Source organism: Penicillium manginii (assembly GCF_028828005.1).
Source record: "Penicillium manginii strain IBT 31320 chromosome Unknown utg000004l:1.0-7231830.0:1.0-7236170.0, whole genome shotgun sequence".
NCBI lineage: Eukaryota > Fungi > Ascomycota > Eurotiomycetes > Eurotiales > Aspergillaceae > Penicillium > Penicillium manginii.
In genome coordinates, this window is record NW_026643105.1 from 4515691 (window position 1) to 4532067 (window position 16377).

Here is a 16377-nt window from a genome sequence, read left to right on the forward strand (position 1 = left end):
AAAATAGCTGTGGTGAAAACCAATCGGTCATGATGAAAGTCTTGACAAAGGGGAAGTTCCTCAGCCCTGCGCTTGGCAGGGACCCCCCGGTTTTGTTTGGGGCGGGGCCGAACCCTCTTCCTTTTCTCTTAACCTTAGGAAGGTCTTCTCTTCTGAACTGTCCCGTTTCATCTTTGACTTCCCCCCCTTTCGTTCATTCACTCTTACAACCACTCTCTTTCAAACACTCTACGCTCTTTCACTTTCCCCATTCTCCCGAGTCCATTCATTCCACTTTATGATTGCCAGCCCCAATCACGCATTGCGCATTCTTTTGGATCCACTGAATCCACCCCTTTCCTAGGCGCTCAGACAATAAAGTGATCATCTCTCACATCACTTGGCGCTCGATCGATCAGCATTGTCGATTATACATTGCATCTCTCAACGTAGCCGCTGTCCACGCATGCCTTTTTGAAACATAGATCGCCTACCTGTCAACCCAACCGCCAGGGTCCGTCATCCCTCTCTCGCCAGCCTCCCGTCACCATCCTCCCCAGTTATGTGCTGTGCACGCGATTAAACAATCGCATCTGTCGCTCTTCCGTTCTGAGCTTTGTCTCTGCCCGTTCTTTCAACTCGACTCTTGAAACAGCTTGCCAATTGTGACTTCTACCGGCTGGCCCGAGGAAGTTCACTTGTCCTTCCTTACACCGTAGCCGCGCGACATCTGTTGAGAAACCACCCTTGATACCCCCTACCTGGCAGGCCCAGGCCCTACTTTTTTTTTTCGCAATGGGATGTGGCGGAGATCGAGAGAAAGGAAATGTAGCTCTGGAGGAGAAATGGGACTATGTGGTGAGTGGTTTTCGGGGTGCTCTTCATTGAGACCTTCCAGAAGATTGCGATGGCGCTTTGGTTAACTTGGATCCCCTCTAGAACCTGAACGATTTCAAGTCTGAATCGTGCTGGACTCCGTTCTCTTACTTCTTTCTTTGGGTATTCCTCATCGTCTCACTTGCCGTCTACGGCGTCGATACGTTTACCGCCGTCAATCTATTGGCATTTTCCCGCTGGTCTGGCCGAGTCGAGCCAGCAATTCCCTTCAAAATCTCCCGATGGATTTTCGCAGTGTGTATTATCGTTTCATTCGCCCTTCTTGCCTACCGATGGATTCTTGCCATTCGTGCCATTCGTTCTGGCAGTATCCCCAAAAGTTATCTGGATCCTCTCGCAGTCCGAATACAAAGTGTCCGCGTGTTTGGCTCGAAAGGCCAGGGCTGGAAGCGGTTTCTTGTATTCGCTGAATTGACCAAGAGTAAAAAGGGCGCCGAGTACGTCGCTCTATACACCTACTTCTCTTTCCAATTCTGGATGAACACCATCTTCGCAGACGGACCTCGACAAGTTATCAACGCTATTACGTTATACTCTGTCATGAAGGCCGACATGGTGCCTGGTGGTGAAAATACGACCAAAGATGACGGTACCTCACCAGTCCTTCAATTCTTCAATAATATTAAGATTCTTGCCGAAGAAAACAACCTCCAAGCAGTTGTCTTGTTCGGTATGCTATTCACCCTGGTTATTTGGGTCTTGTCGGTCTTGAAGTTGCTGTCGGCCATGATCCTTTATCTGGTCTTTCTTTTCCACCACATTCCACAGGAAGATGGTACCCTTAGGGCTTACTGCCGTCGCAAGATTAGCACTCGACTCAAGCGCATCGTTCGGCGCAAGGTTGACAAGGCCCTTGCCAAAGGATTCCAGCTCCAGAGTCGCACTGCTACACAGCCCAGCCTGGCAAGCTCAGATTCGAAACCCACACTGCCTGATATGGATAAGGGACCAATTGTGACAACATTGTCACGCAGTGCTACTGAAACAACAATGGCAACTCTGCCTTCTTATACTCGAAGTAATTCTACAGCTACCGAGAAAAACCCGACCTTACCTAATGTCGAAATCGATATGAAGCCATCGTTAACTCGCTCAACTACGCAGTCTTCGGGAATATCAGAATCAGCTTCTTTGACTAATCACGCGGCTTCAATGGGTTATAGTCCTCTGGATCGTCAAGCCTCTCCATTACCTCCTGTTCCACCATTGCCCATCGGCGTTACTCCCTCAAGGACAGGCTCGGTCCCGTCGCGCTCAACGCCTGGACCTCATCCAGGCCCGGCAGCCGAGCCCTTCAACCCCTTTACTCCGGCCAAAGACCCGTATGGCACATCCACGACACCTGCACCGTCTGATTACTTCAACGCCTCTCACAACGCCCCTCATGACGACCATTATGGGAGCTCCGAGGACATGTATGGCGAAACCGGGGATTACGATTATTATGGAGGGCCAACAACTCCCTACAATCACATGGCCCCTCGCTCACAGGGATATGTGCCTCATGACCCTTACCAGGCTCGGTCCTACATGTCAGCTAGCACCGGCGCAACCCCTGCCCCACGAGGCGATGTCCAAAATCCATACCAGTCCAGGTCCTATACTCCAGCAAATGCGCAGGATCAGTACCAGGCTCGGTCTTATACACCCGCCAGCACTGGTGCAGGACCTCGTTCTCAGGGTGATAGTCATGACCCATACCAGGTCAGGTCTTATACCCCAGCAAGCGCGCAGGATTCGTACCAGGCTCGGTCATACACACCCGCCAGCACTGGTGCAGGCCCCCGCTCCCAGGGCGACATTCAAAATCCTTACCAGGCCAGGTCTTACACTCCAGCAAGTGCAGTTTCCGCACCGCGTTACCAGATGAGTGGACAGGATCCGTACCAGGCTATATCGTACACACCGGCAAGCACTGGCGCTGGGTCACGATCTATAACACCGGCCACTTACCATGGCACCCCTGCTCCTCAAAGCGAGCAGGGTGTCCAACCTCCTCCAAGAGCCTATACTCCCATGGACTCTGCCCAAAGCGCAAGTTACACGGCATTCAACCCTGCAGGGTCCGCGTCTACACCACAGCCGCAGACTCAAAGGCAAATGCCCTCTGGGCCACCGGGATATCGGCCCTTTACCCGTGCAAACACGGGATCCACACCAACAAACCGTGATGGCCCACCTGCCGGGCACGGCTTCAACCGCGCCAACACGAATCAATTTTGATCGGATAACTCTGGAAGATTTCCGTGAATCATGACACGATAAAATACAGAGTAGCTGGATCTTTCTGTACTTGATGACATGATCGTTGATACCCTCCACGACCAGCGACCGAGTCTCTCGGAATGTACATACCACATAACGTATTTCATGGGTGAGCTGGCCACCCGGGCGAGCTGGCCACCCGCCCTACCACCACCACCTTTTTTTAGAAATAAATCAACCAACACCAATTAAATTGCAAAAATTTAAGTGCTATCATTAAGTGGGCACCTATTACGTTTATGCCCTATCTCACGGCAATTACCACAACGTTGTGGTGCCCTCTGATTGGCCGATCCCTCTGCTCGCGGAGGTGCCGATGATGTAGCCATATTGGTCTCATTCGCCAATTGTAGGCGTATTTGCATATCTTCCACACTAATACCACCTTCGTAGGCCACTTAGGTATTAGGTAATGCATGCTTGCGTTGTCTTCGTCTATTTTCGGCCATTGAACGGCTATAATTGGCAGTTATAATAGCCAGCTGATTTGCTAAGCTTTGGGCACCTTTATTGACCTGCTCTAATTGCTGTTCTAGGTCATCATCAGGTGTATTATCAGGCATATTTGATCGCTGCTCAATTAACCGTTTAATTGATGATATTTGCCGTTTGAAACTGACTGATTTGCATGGTGTATGTGGCACAAATTCACGACTACTAGCACTACCACGTGATAGTGGTGGTGTAGGTGTTGGAGGGCGTATATCAAGTTTTTGTAGCACTCTCTCTGGCGAATAAGGTATAATACCAGAGCCAGTAAAGCTTGCTGTAATAACAGAGACCTTAAAGGTTGCTGCACGCGCTGCAGGGTAGATATCAAGGAAATCAAGCTTATCAATATGAGTCGTTCCGACACGGGCCATATCTTGCACATATTGGCCATAAAAGTGCTTCAATATACCAAAACAACCAACATCCAGAGGTTGTAATAGGTGAGATGAGTGTGCAGGCATACAAATTGTAACAATATTATTTGCCATGTATATTGAATCAAATTCGGGGGTCAGATGACTCCCATGACCATCTATAACAAGCATTGACCAGACACCACATCGCCTCTTGACAACGTGAGGAATAAAGTTATCTTCGAGCCATGAGAGGCCAATTGGATCAGTTGTCCACCCATTATCACTGACCTCAAATCGCCAGTCTCTTAGCACAGTATTAAACCAGCCTGTCATTAAGTTTTTGGCCTTGAAGATAATGGTTGGAGGTAGAACCTCATTCCGATTGATACACTCAATCACTGTTATCCACTCCCGGTTACCAGGTTGTAGGAGTTTTCGCTTCCCATGAAAGTCCCTGCCAGTGATCACTTTTGAAGTGCTTGTAATCCCCATTGCGAAGCCAGTTTCATCAAAGTTGTAAATATCATCATCATGAATACCATATTCGGCAATTTTGGTAGCAAAAAGATGAAACCACTCCTTGATAACCTTTGGATCCTCACATAAAGCACGCTGTGCATTGTATCGACGTGAAAAACGAGGTTTAAGAGCATCCCGACGTTTGACATACTCATATACCCAGTTTTTGCCGACAGTAATGATATTACCATTATGTGGCCGCTCCGCAAGTAATATGTTGGCCATATCCTTCACCATCATATGTGTAGGGGCTTTGCCACGCGAATCAAGGTCTAGTATCCAATTTTCTAATGAATCCTCTTCAATTGCTGTCAATTTCATATTGTTTGCGCGTTTAATTGGCCGATGAACTGCGCCCTTGAGCCGTGTTTGCAATGTGGAACGCGGTACGTCGAAAACACGCGCAGCTTCGCGGATAGATGATATTTTTTGGTCTTTTAGGGCCTGGATGGCAAATACCATCCTGCCCTCTTGCTCGATCAATTTTTGTCGGTTTCCATTGCGAATTGGTGGCATGGCGATGGTTGAAGAAAGGAGGTTTCTACACGCGACGCGTAAGTGGGGCGGGTGGCCAGCTCACCCGGGTGGCCAGCTCACCCATGAAATACGTTACCCATAGTTATCCATACCCATACCCCCTTCGTTTGTGAATTTTCTCGATCACTCGTTGTTCCACAGCTCTCTTAGCATAGACAAATTTCAAATCAAGTCTACATTAATCCAAACTGTCTACTTTAAACTATCAATTCTCGTAATTTCTCTTAAAGACTATCCCATAGTGTATATACTAGTTGTGGGTACATCATGTGACCCGCTCCACCAAGCTAATCCCTTAACGCCGTTATCTTTTCCCCGGTCGCTCAAGCTGTCCCATGCTTCCTATGCATGACTGCTGCATTGATCTTGCCCTTTGCAGATTCCCCTATCCCGCTCCAAAATGCCACTTGGCTGAATCACGATTACCTCTTCTTTTTTACCTAGCTTGATTTCCCTCCCATCTCCTCCGGTCGCGTGTCCGCACCCTTTCCCGACTTCACCGCCACGAACTGATTGTCTGATTCTCTTGTCGGATCTGGGGTCGAACACGGATGATGCGAGCAACAGCCACGTACTCACGTTGATTCGTCGACACTGCGATTTTCATACAAAGACAAAAACATCGCACACGCGCACGACCAATATTTGACCCCCCCAAACCGTCAGGATGAGCCCGATGGCAGATGACCCTGTCCCTAAAACAAACGGGAATGGGACGGTGAAGCTAGCCAAAGACTACTCGCCTCTCTCTGAAGGACAAAATGGGGATGGAATGTTGACACCCTCAGAAACGGATGCTAGCGAGAATGCAGTCCTCGATGAAGCGCCTGCGGAGGCTCCCCCGACTCTGAGTGAGAATCATACTAGTGGGCCCTTGGCCGAATCGCCGGAGCAGGGCCTCGGCATCTTGGTTGAAAGCCAACCTGGTGACTTCAATAAGCGCGGACGAACTTCCATCGTGAATCTTATGGACGGGCAAAAGGCAAAGGTAGCTTTGGCAGAGCTCGTTGAAGATTCGACTTTGCGGCCTACCGACGAGAAGGAAAAGGTCTTGAAGCTCTCTCCGGAGAAGATCCAAGAACTTACCTCTTCGCCTCAGTCAATACCCTACCGAGCGGTAGATCTAGATTCAACAACAGGAAAACGGAGTGTGTCTGAGAATGTCCCCTCAAATGTCTCGCTGGATCGAGCAGAGGCCAGAGACACCGTGCGAGACTCCCTGCTGCAATCCCTCAGCGAGTCCGCCTCCTCCAAACCAGATGTTTCCCTCAAGATCCGCCCACCAAAGGAGTTCTTGATGGACGAATCGTCATTGCCTACTAGCCCAGTCGCTCCGCGAAATGCTGCCAGCGGACCAGTTCGAAACCGACCCCATGCATCGCGCACGTTCTCGACACCTGGTCTTTCGCGGCGCCCGAACTTTGCGGCACCTACTAACGAACGTCTGTCCCAAACCTGGGCGACACGCTCGAGACAAGACCGACCTGCCGCAGACCGCGATTTGAAAGCCCACCTTGCTGCGTCGCCTCAGATTATCGAGTCGCCTCTGACATCTCCCATGCCTCCATCTATTCCTCTCCCTCCCGCTTCGATACCCACATACCTTCAACTTGAGCTTGCATCTGGTCGACCTTCACCACTGTATATTCATCGTGCTTCAAACAGCGATTTCCCTTATGAGTCGTCCAGCGCCAAAATCGAAAGATTATTGAACTTTTTAATTCTCCCACCCGCCCTAGAGCAGGTACTCTGTTTCGGGTCACTGGCTTGTCTTGATGCTTGGCTTTATTCATTCACGATTCTCCCACTCCGCTTTGTGAAGGCTTTGTATATGCTATGCGAGTCATGGGTGATGAACTTGCAGGGCGAGGCCCGTTTCATTTGGAGATTTGTTGTCAACGGTATCGGACGAGTTTGGCGGAGGAGAAAGCTGTCTTCCGGAGACGATCAAGGAGAAAAACACGGCAGTGAGCCTGATGCGACGCCCCGGCTACCCAATGGATCTTCTACGCAAGATATTTCTGCTTTAGATCGGGAGCACCGATCCAGACATGACCAATCAAAACGACGCCATCGTGGCTCTGAGTCTCGGCGGCATCATCGAAGACAGAAATCAATCCCATCGGCCCTGCTTCCAGACGACAAGGCGGACATCCTTACAGGGCTGCTCATGATAGCTACCTGTTGCGCTTTGATGTACTTCGATGCTAGTCGAATGTATCATTGGATTCGTGGACAAGCTGCCATCAAGCTTTATGTGATTTACAATGTACTGGAAGTCAGCGACAGACTCTTGGCCGCTCTTGGCCAGGATGTTCTAGAGTGCCTCTTTTCGCGCGAAGCCCTTGAGCGTCGTCCGGATGGTCGCAGTAAAATCTTCCGTCCATTTTGGCTTTTCTTTCTCGCGCTTGGATACACAGTAGCGCATTCTACCTCTTTGTTCTACCAGGTCATGACTTTGAATGTTGCTGTGAACTCCTACTCAAACGCCCTCATCACGCTTCTACTGTCTAACCAGTTCGTGGAGATCAAGTCGACCGTCTTTCGCAAATTTGAAAAGGAGAACCTCTTTCAACTTACTTGCGCTGATGTTGTTGAACGGTTTCAACTGTGGTTGATGCTCACCATAATTGCGTCTCGCAATATCGTTGAGACAGGCGCTTTCAGCTTTATCGGGGATTTGAGCTTAGGGTCAAGTTTCTCTTTCTCCGCCCCGTCTACCAGCACCAACAGCACGCCACTGTCTACGCCCCCGCGAACTGCATCCTCCATTCTCCCTCAGTCGTTCACATTCTTTCCCTCTTCCATCCTATCCTCCGTCAGCAGTGTCAACTCATTTCTTCCAACATTGGCACAGGTTCTTGGGCCTTTCTTGGTGGTGCTGGGATCTGAAATGTTCGTCGATTGGCTGAAACATGCCTACATCAGCAAGTTCAACAACTATCGCCCTACTTTGTACCGTCGGTACCTAGACGTCCTTGCCAAAGACTACTACACGAATGCGTTTGGTGACCAGAATTTGACCCGTCGTCTGGGTCTACCCGTCATCCCGCTCTCGTGTCTCTTTGTACGTGTGTCAGTTCAGACATACCAAATGTTCCTAGCGTCTTTAATGCCGCAGCACCCCTCCTCAACAGCCATGGAGTCTACATCCCTATCATCTATCCATAACCACTACGCGCCCTCCCCTATTCCATCGACAACCCCTTTGACGTTCCAAACATTCATCCCCGTATCCGTCGCCCACGTCAACGCCCTCTTCCGCACCCTCCTTGCCAACGCTATCCCATCTCCAGCACAATCCGTCCAAATATTCACCGCCATCTTAATATTGACCGGATTCATTATTCTGCTCATACTCAAACTCCTTCTGGGAATGCTTCTTCTCGCATTCGCTCGCTCTCGATACAAGAAGATGAAAGCTGGAGAAACAGAGCCTCGCAAGTCCTCTCACGCGTCGGCACAACCACAATCCGCGGCTGAAACGCCAGCGCCGCGCAAGGACGAGTTCAATGTTGAAGGAAGCCGTCGTGCGGGGGGCTGGGGAATGGTCGAGGTCGGAGATGAGAAGCGTCGTTGGATATATGCCGATGACCCGGAGGGTTTGAGACGTGTCAAGGAAAAGGAAGATCGGGATAAGAACAAGGATAAGGATTTGAAGATTGACCATGTGCAGCGGTATGAGATGGTCGCCAAGAAGATCTGGTGAATGAAAGACGTGCCTTGCCGGGTATGAAAACGCAGCGAGCTGCTCCTGATGAAATTCTACTGTATCTTAGCAAGCATCCTTATATACATGGCTCCATAATATTTATGAGTATATTTATGAATCTATTTTCAATATAGGTTTGGAAATGGCCCAGCCCGGGGTATCTGGAATTCCAAAACGTGGTGGTGTTTAGGAGAGACTCCGAAGTAACACGGTCCTGATAGCTCTGGCAACCTTGGAATCCGTGGCTTATTAACTCGGGATCTGGAAAAGAAATTCTCAAACAGATCAGTTTGCATGAAACTCAGCTGACGAGTACCGCATCCATCAGAGGATTCGTTCAAGTCCCAATTATCAGATGATCATCCCACTAGTAGGTAAGTGGGTATCCAAAACTCAATTATCCAAGTGGATCGTACTAGGCTGTGCCTTCTAAGGTTTTTGAAGACTCCGTTTACTCCTCGAGCTGCAGACACTACTAGTTAGCATACTTGACTGGATTCCGGAAGCTTCTTCAACAAATCGGCCCGCAGACAGGCCAGATTGACCCATAATGGCTTGGAAGCCAAACCTGAAACGTATTTGATGGGGCTTCTACGCCCAACAGTCCAATGTGGGGACCCCCTGACAACGACAATCATTAAACTCCTTCTCGTTGTTTTATTCCATCGCTCTAGGCCTTCGGCGGTCTCTCTCCGGGGAAATAAGCCTGTGTCAGATAGACGTAGCTTGATAGATCCTTGATCGTATGTCTCGGAAACACGACCGAAGGTCTGACGGGCGATACGAGTATAAATATCAATTAGATCATGATCTGATTTTAATATTCTATCTGACGGATTCACTACAAGCAAGAAACTCAATCTAAGCCCTCAAAAGCCTTCAAAATGCACTTCACCGGCCTTATCGCTCTTCTGGCCGCCCCGGCCATGGTTGCAGCCACCCTGGACCCGGCTACATCGAACACCAAGGGCAAGAAGCCCAGCACCCTCAACTGCAGCGGTAGGTAGTATCCTGAAATTTTTCTCTGCTCAGCGGAGCAAAAATCCCATCCTTGAAATACCCATGGAGATATCCACTCACACTGGGCACTGGGCAATCCTTTAGCTGCCGCCACGTCCAATGCCATCCAGGCCGCCGAGTGCTCCCACAACACTCGCACTTCAACCACACAGACCTTTGCCGTCTTCGAGACCGACCACCAATACGACGCAAACAACGGTGCTCCCTACGGTACTTGCACCGCTTACACCTGTACCGCCCCTACCAGCAGTGAGCTGGAGACCGACTCCGACTACTGGATCTTCTACTGGGGCAGCGGTGGCGAGAGCTCCGGTTACGGCACTACCTGCATCAAGGACCCCAACACCGGAGAGTGTGGTTGCGAGAACTCGGATGGTACTTTTGTTGCTGGTAGCTCCAGCTGCACTTAGATTTTGCCGATGGGGTGGACTTGAGCGGATTTATGCAAAGATTTCTGAGGCATTTACAGACTCGGAGGTAGAGACGCTGTTTTTCTACTAGTACTATAATCATTTGTATATACTAGCAGGCCCGGAGCCAGTCAAGCCTTGTACTGCTAGTAGTATTCTTAGATGAAGACAGTTTTTAAAGCTACAACAAATTTAGGCAGACTTCGTGATGTATGAAAGTAAATATGGGAATTTCTTATAATTTGTGAACCATTAGACTCCGATAGAATTTAGACTCCAAGACGGCCAGATGATCTAGCAACAATTCCAACCAAGTACAAAAGCAAAATAGAGACGCAACTTGAAGCACAGGTATTAAAGGTCTAATCCAAAGCTGTAAAGAAAATATTTTGTTCTTCGAACCAATCGAACGCGTTCGAATTTTAGGCAACGGCCTGTGGTGTTTGGAATGGAACGTGCAAGTCCAGGGTATTGCTGTTGACAGGGGAGTCTGGCAGGGCACGAACATTGGAGGACTTATCCGTCGGTCCACCAAGTGCCATGAGAATCTGTTCAGAGGAAGCATCGCTAAGACCTGCGGACTTGAGGCTTCGGCCGTGCTCAAAGTAGTCGAAGCCGCTGACGACAGAAGCCATCTCAATAAGCGAGCGAATCGTAGGAGAAGGCAGACCAGCCTTTAGACCGAGCTCATACCAAGGCACCATTCCGTAAAGGATATCCTCCAACAGGTAGCGGTGCTTCATGCTGGTGGGGGCACTCTTGGTCTTGTTGTGGATGACTGACCCAGCAGCGAAATCATGGTAGTCGGCGAATTCTCGGTCATGGCTGTAGTTTTGGTTCATGTAGGTAGTGATGGGAATGATCTCAAGACCATAGGCACGACCAATGGCCAAACGCTCCTGGTCAACTTTCTCGGTCACGCGAGAGACGGCAGGGGACATGCCCTGGGCGTAGAAAAAGAAGTCGCCTTTTGTGGCCTCGATCCAGCCTGCGTTCATGAGAGCAGCCGGGCAGTGGACGACGGGGTTGACGTTGTTCAGACCAACTTCGAGCAAGTTTTTGCACCAGACCAAGTTCTGCGAGAAAATCCCTTCGACTTGTCGGCGAAGGTTGGCTTCAGCGCCGGCATCAAGGCGCTCTACCTGAGTTGTCGGGGGCTCGGCCCAAATGGCCAAACTTTTCTTGACACCCTTGATGAAAACCTTGCTTCCAACGATGCGGACGGCGTAGGGGGAAATGTCTGTTTCGAGGATTGCGTGGGCGTTGACTTTTTGACGCGCAGCGAGGTAGAAGAAGTTGCCAACATTGATAATGAGGGTGTGTTTGCGGAGGTCAAACTGGCTCAAGGTGCGCAGGATAGTGTCTTGGCCATAAGAGGGAACAGTGGTGACAATGAAAGAAGAGTGTCGGATAGCGAGGTAGAGATCACTGGTGGTCTGAATTTGGTACTTGCCCTCGAAGGCTCCGTCAGCCTCGAGCCAGCCGCCGTTTTCTTCAATCATAGGAATGGCACCGCGGTGGTCTGGGTGGCCATAGAGCATGACAGACTTGCCACGGCTAGCCAGGTCAGCAGCAAAGGCACACCCACAGGGCCCAGCACCGATGATAGTGACGGATGATACGGAGTCAAAGTTTGTGGCAGTCATTATGCTTTTGGGCGTTGTGTGATATGTCCGTTGGAAAAAGATAAAAAAAAAAGTGAGGCTAAGTTATAGTAACCTTGGAAAGAATGCTCTTAGTGAATTGATTGATAGCTTATATCGACTGAGGAGGATGTTGCCCTTTATATTTCATTTCACGGGATACGACTTGAAGGTTGACTTGCATGAAAATCATAGAGCCATAGAAGCACAGGTAATGGTCCCGAGCCCAGAGTTCAGGAGTCGAACTTCCATTATTCGCTCACCTCCTCTTTGCCTTCGACCCATATCCCAGAATATACCCTGATCTTCATTGTAGCCGGGAAATTCCCATTTTACGTTATGAAAATTCCCTTGGCAGTTCCATACTTCTTCGCATTATGATGAGATCGCATTACGCGGTCTATAGAAATTAGGAATATCTATAATTGGGATGGCGTGATCACAAGCTTGCGTGGGCTGGCTTCTACAATAGTATAGGTACGGAGTACGGAGCATAATGATGAGGCCTGGATGATCATCCATGGATGCACGAACCATCTCAGCTTAACCAATTCTCGAAGCTTTGTGGTGGAAACCCTCATATAGTGGAGTGTATTGCTGATGAGATCCAGGCGTAGATCCGCACGCAGTGAAGTCGAAGCATATGATTGCGCACATTAGAATTGATGATCATGCTAGCGTGTTTTGGGTCCCGATGATTTTCACGCTCTATCCTATTGTTTTATTCTACAGTTTAATTCTTGCATAGTTCACAGTCTCGCCTTTGGCACGGAAAGTAGTATAACAGAATACGGATCAGGGGAGTGTTGGGAGAATTCGGTAGTTTTATTCCCTGTTAGTCGCCTCCATGTGGCAATTGAAAGTGTGTCGGATATAAATGTAAAGGGCGAAGGGAGCTATGACGCACTGCATTATAAAAGTATTTGATCCTCATTATAAAGAGGTTCCGCCCAGCCACGATGGATGCCGGGTAGATCAGGGTAGATCAGTGGGTTCCAAGTGGACCTAACGCGCACTAAAACATTCGAGACCAGTTAGACCCTGAATATCCAAACACGTTTTATCGGAGCCCTGACTCTCGGGGACCCTGAAGAAGACAGGCCAGGGGGAGCTACGGCTCATTCACATCAAACCACTGATTCCCGTGGCATCCCGGCCCCGTAGCGCGGCCGTCCATCGGCGACCCGTTTTGCTGCAGAAGTCCTTCTACACAGCCCCAACCCGAAGGAGACGCCTGAGGCGATCTTGCCGCCCGAAGGTGAGTTTATTTCCATTTTCATTTGGCCTTGGAAATGCAGCCGAGTGATCATTTTTGAGATGGCCGATCACTCTTGGCAAACCCGGTTCCATCACCTCATTATCACAAGCTTTCCGACTTTTGTAAGTGGAACTGTCGCGTCAACCTGCGCAAAGTCTGGGGAATATTCGATCATAATTCTCTTTCTTCCGATGGCACTATGAGTAATGTAGGAACTGCCATAAAGTAAAAAAGGGATAGGGGATCATCACTGGGAGTGACCCTTAAACACAGAATTCTTTCACTTCTCTCCTCGGCTCTATCGCCCTCAATTTTCGACTTCGAATTCATTCATTACTTTCCCATGGTTTTCTCTTCCATAACCAACCGAATTCGACAACCATGAACTCAGACACCACACTCGCTGAGGCACCGCCTCCTCCATACAGCTCCTTTAGCAATGGCATGAAAAGATACATCGTATTTACAGCTGCTGGAGCGGGTTTCTTTTCGTCTCTTTCCGCACAGATCTACTTCCCGGCCCTAAACACACTGGCTGAGGATTTGAATGTCTCGACATCCTTGATCAACTTGACAGTGACAAGTTACATGGTATGCATGCCCCGTTTAATCAACCAAATCAGTTGTTGCTATTTCTTGACGAAATCTAGCAGTGAACTGACATGATGATTTAAGATCTTCCAAGGAATTGCCCCTATGTTCATTGGTAATTTTGCCGATCAGACTGGACGTCGACCCGCATATATCATTTGTTTCATCATCTATATCGCATCAAATATCGGTCTCGCATTACAAGACAACTATGCCGCGCTGCTCGTACTGCGATGTATGCAGAGCTCAGGAATCAGCAGCAGTGTAGCGCTATCCGCTGCTACTGTAGCCGATGTCAGTACTAAGCAAGAACGAGGTTCAATGATGGGCATCGTGATGGCTGGAAATTTTATGGGGCCAGCAATTGGCCCCATCATCGGCGGTCTTCTTGCTCAATATCTCGGTTGGAGGTCTATTTTCTGGTTTCTGACCATTGTGTCTGGGGTCTATTTAGTCCCGCTGCTTTTCTTTCTCCCGGAAACGGCACGCAATGTTGTTGGCGATGGTTCACTTCCAGCACAGTCATGGAATCGGCCCTTCGTCCAGTATCTTCTCTCTCACGAGAAAGTGGCCGAAGCCCTGTCCCGTGCCAGCACGGAGGGTTCTGATCGACCATCAACCGGTGAATCAACTCTTAAACCCAAGCACAAACTCAGCTTTCCCAACCCACTCAAACCACTGGCGGTTGTATGCCATCCAAACTCGATTATTATTCTGATCGTCACTGGTATTATCATGGGCGGCAATATGACCGTTCTTTCATCAATCACAGAGATCTACAGCAGTCAATACAATTTGAGTATGCTTCAAATTGGCCTTTGCTACATCACTTTGGGTACTGGTTCAATTGTGGCCTCTGTCACCACGGGGCGAATGCTGGACTGGAACTATCGACGGATGGGCTCCAAATTAGACAATGATCCCACCACGGGGGAAGAGAAACCCGAGGATGCGATCCCGGTCGAGAAAGCTCGCAGCATGATCACCATACCTCTTGTCATTGTGGGAAGTGTTACCGTCCTTGCGTTTGGCTGGGTCCTTCAATACGCTGCGCCTTTGGCGGCTCCGGAAATTTTGCTTTTCTTTGTTGGAGTTGGTCAGACAGGCGGGTTTATTAGCACCTCCACACTTCTGGTAGATCTTCATACGTCGCAGCCTGCAGCTGCAACTGCGGCCAACAACCTCGTTCGTTCCTTTTTCTCAGCCGGTGCGTCGGCTGCCATCGACCCCATGTTGACAGCCCTGGGCCGAGGCTGGTCTTTCACGCTGGTAGCGTTCATTTTACTAAGCACAATTCCTTTTCTTCTCCTACTTTGTGGTGTCTGGAGATTTGAAAAGACTTCTAAGCAAGAAGAGACATTAAAAGCTTGAGTGGCGTTCAAGTTGCTATTATCTAGTATCCATAGCCCGGGAGATCTGAACACATGCTCAGGTGACGAATCAACATCACCTAGGTAGTAGAGAATTTCTCCTCGTGAAAAGAATCACTCATTTTCTTTTTGCATTTTATCCATTACTTCATAGAAATAGCATGTAAAAGCTTGTTTATCTTCGATCAAATGTTTCCGGAATCAGGTGGTGGGTACACTAGTAGTAGGCCTTAGCGCCGGCGGGGTGAAGCGCCTAGTTAAGACGACGGACCTGCTTGAGCTCCACCACAACTCCACCACTTCAACCTTCCTCCCCCTTATCTCGGGAATCGCGCTTGTCATCTCCTGGCATCTCATCTGATAACTTCAACTTCGGTTGACCTCCTCAATGGATCGTCGTGTGCAGCGCAAGCGTACGTTCAAGATCAGAACTAGATTTGGTAGCGCAAGGAACTGGAGGAGTCGGAAGAATCGACCATGTGATACATGTCGCCGGAGGAAAACAGCTTGCGTGATTGAATCAGAGCCACCATGTATGTTACCAATCGCTTTCCTCCCAAGCATGTGCCAGGATGGTGGCGACTTTCATGGTCTTTTTTAACGAACTCGCAGGCCGGTTTTGCCGCTCCAGAGGGCTCTCCTGTCGATCTGCACAAGATGAAGGCCCACTTGAGCTGCTAGAGGAAGAGACGGGACGATCAGTTGGTATGTCGAGTCGGGCATCTCTCCGTACAGGGGAAACAATTGAAGCTGCATACGGCACAGGAGGTGCGACATCGCTCCCAAACGGACCGTCCCATACTCATGAAGCAGCCATGGGCCGAGAAATGCTACCCCCCTCGACCATGGAAATTCCCAAGAAGTTCAATGGACGATGCAGGAGGCACCGCAGGAAGGTGGATCACTAGAATCATTCGCTCAATCCTCCGAATGCTCTCCAATATTGACGCTGGAAGACAATCTGAACCGAACGGCTCATAATATGGGTCTCTGTGCCGAGCAAGATACAGATCTCCTGGCCTCGTTCCGATCGGTCATAATGAATGAACAAAATGGAGTGAGTGCAGATATAATGCAGATTGGCCCTGGAGATCCTCATAGGGGCATTCCCCGGTCCACTTCAATATTCTCCATGATGAGTTCCAGCCTGCAGATGATATTGCTAAAGCGCGCGCGTCGGAGAAAATCGAATCTATGGTCGGGCTACATGGGCCAGCTTTAATACGCTTGTTCTTTCAGCATGTCCATCCTGTGTACTGCGTGGTCTCAAAAACCAGATTCCTCGACTGCTACCACACAGATAAGCTCAAAATCCCCGCCTCTCTACG

The 16377-nt window shown here is 49.4% G+C and overlaps 6 protein-coding genes across 6 annotated transcripts; 5 read left to right on the forward strand and 1 right to left on the reverse strand.

The window, feature by feature from the left end:
• Positions 1-774: 774 nt before the first annotated feature.
• On the forward strand, positions 775-3099 carry N7533_005392 (uncharacterized protein; the record flags this gene model as incomplete). Its single annotated transcript, XM_057102042.1, has 2 exons — positions 775-837; positions 919-3099. 2 exons carry the CDS (start codon positions 775-777, stop codon positions 3097-3099), a joined length of 2244 nt encoding a protein of 747 aa, XP_056961672.1.
• A 2613-nt stretch (positions 3100-5712) lies between these two features.
• On the forward strand, positions 5713-8754 carry N7533_005393 (TAPT1 family protein; the record flags this gene model as incomplete). Its single annotated transcript, XM_057102043.1, has 1 exon — positions 5713-8754. The coding sequence occupies one exon, from the start codon at positions 5713-5715 to the stop codon at positions 8752-8754; it is 3042 nt and encodes a 1013-aa protein (XP_056961673.1).
• An 887-nt stretch (positions 8755-9641) lies between these two features.
• Positions 9642-10187, forward strand: N7533_005394 (uncharacterized protein; the record flags this gene model as incomplete). The annotated part of the gene is made up of 2 exons (XM_057102044.1): positions 9642-9756; positions 9826-10187. 2 exons carry the CDS (start codon positions 9642-9644, stop codon positions 10185-10187), a joined length of 477 nt encoding a protein of 158 aa, XP_056961674.1.
• A 422-nt stretch (positions 10188-10609) lies between these two features.
• N7533_005395 (NAD/NADP octopine/nopaline dehydrogenase family protein) lies at positions 10610-11833 on the reverse strand (the record flags this gene model as incomplete). The annotated part of the gene is made up of 1 exon (XM_057102045.1): positions 10610-11833. The coding sequence occupies one exon, from the start codon at positions 11831-11833 to the stop codon at positions 10610-10612; it is 1224 nt and encodes a 407-aa protein (XP_056961675.1).
• Positions 11834-13469: 1636 nt separating this feature from the next.
• N7533_005396 (uncharacterized protein) lies at positions 13470-15050 on the forward strand (the record flags this gene model as incomplete). Its single annotated transcript, XM_057102046.1, has 2 exons — positions 13470-13679; positions 13764-15050. 2 exons carry the CDS (start codon positions 13470-13472, stop codon positions 15048-15050), a joined length of 1497 nt encoding a protein of 498 aa, XP_056961676.1.
• A 387-nt stretch (positions 15051-15437) lies between these two features.
• On the forward strand, positions 15438-15957 carry N7533_005397 (uncharacterized protein; the record flags this gene model as incomplete). The annotated part of the gene is made up of 2 exons (XM_057102047.1): positions 15438-15462; positions 15662-15957. 2 exons carry the CDS (start codon positions 15438-15440, stop codon positions 15955-15957), a joined length of 321 nt encoding a protein of 106 aa, XP_056961677.1.
• Between the last annotated feature and the right edge of the window lie 420 nt (positions 15958-16377).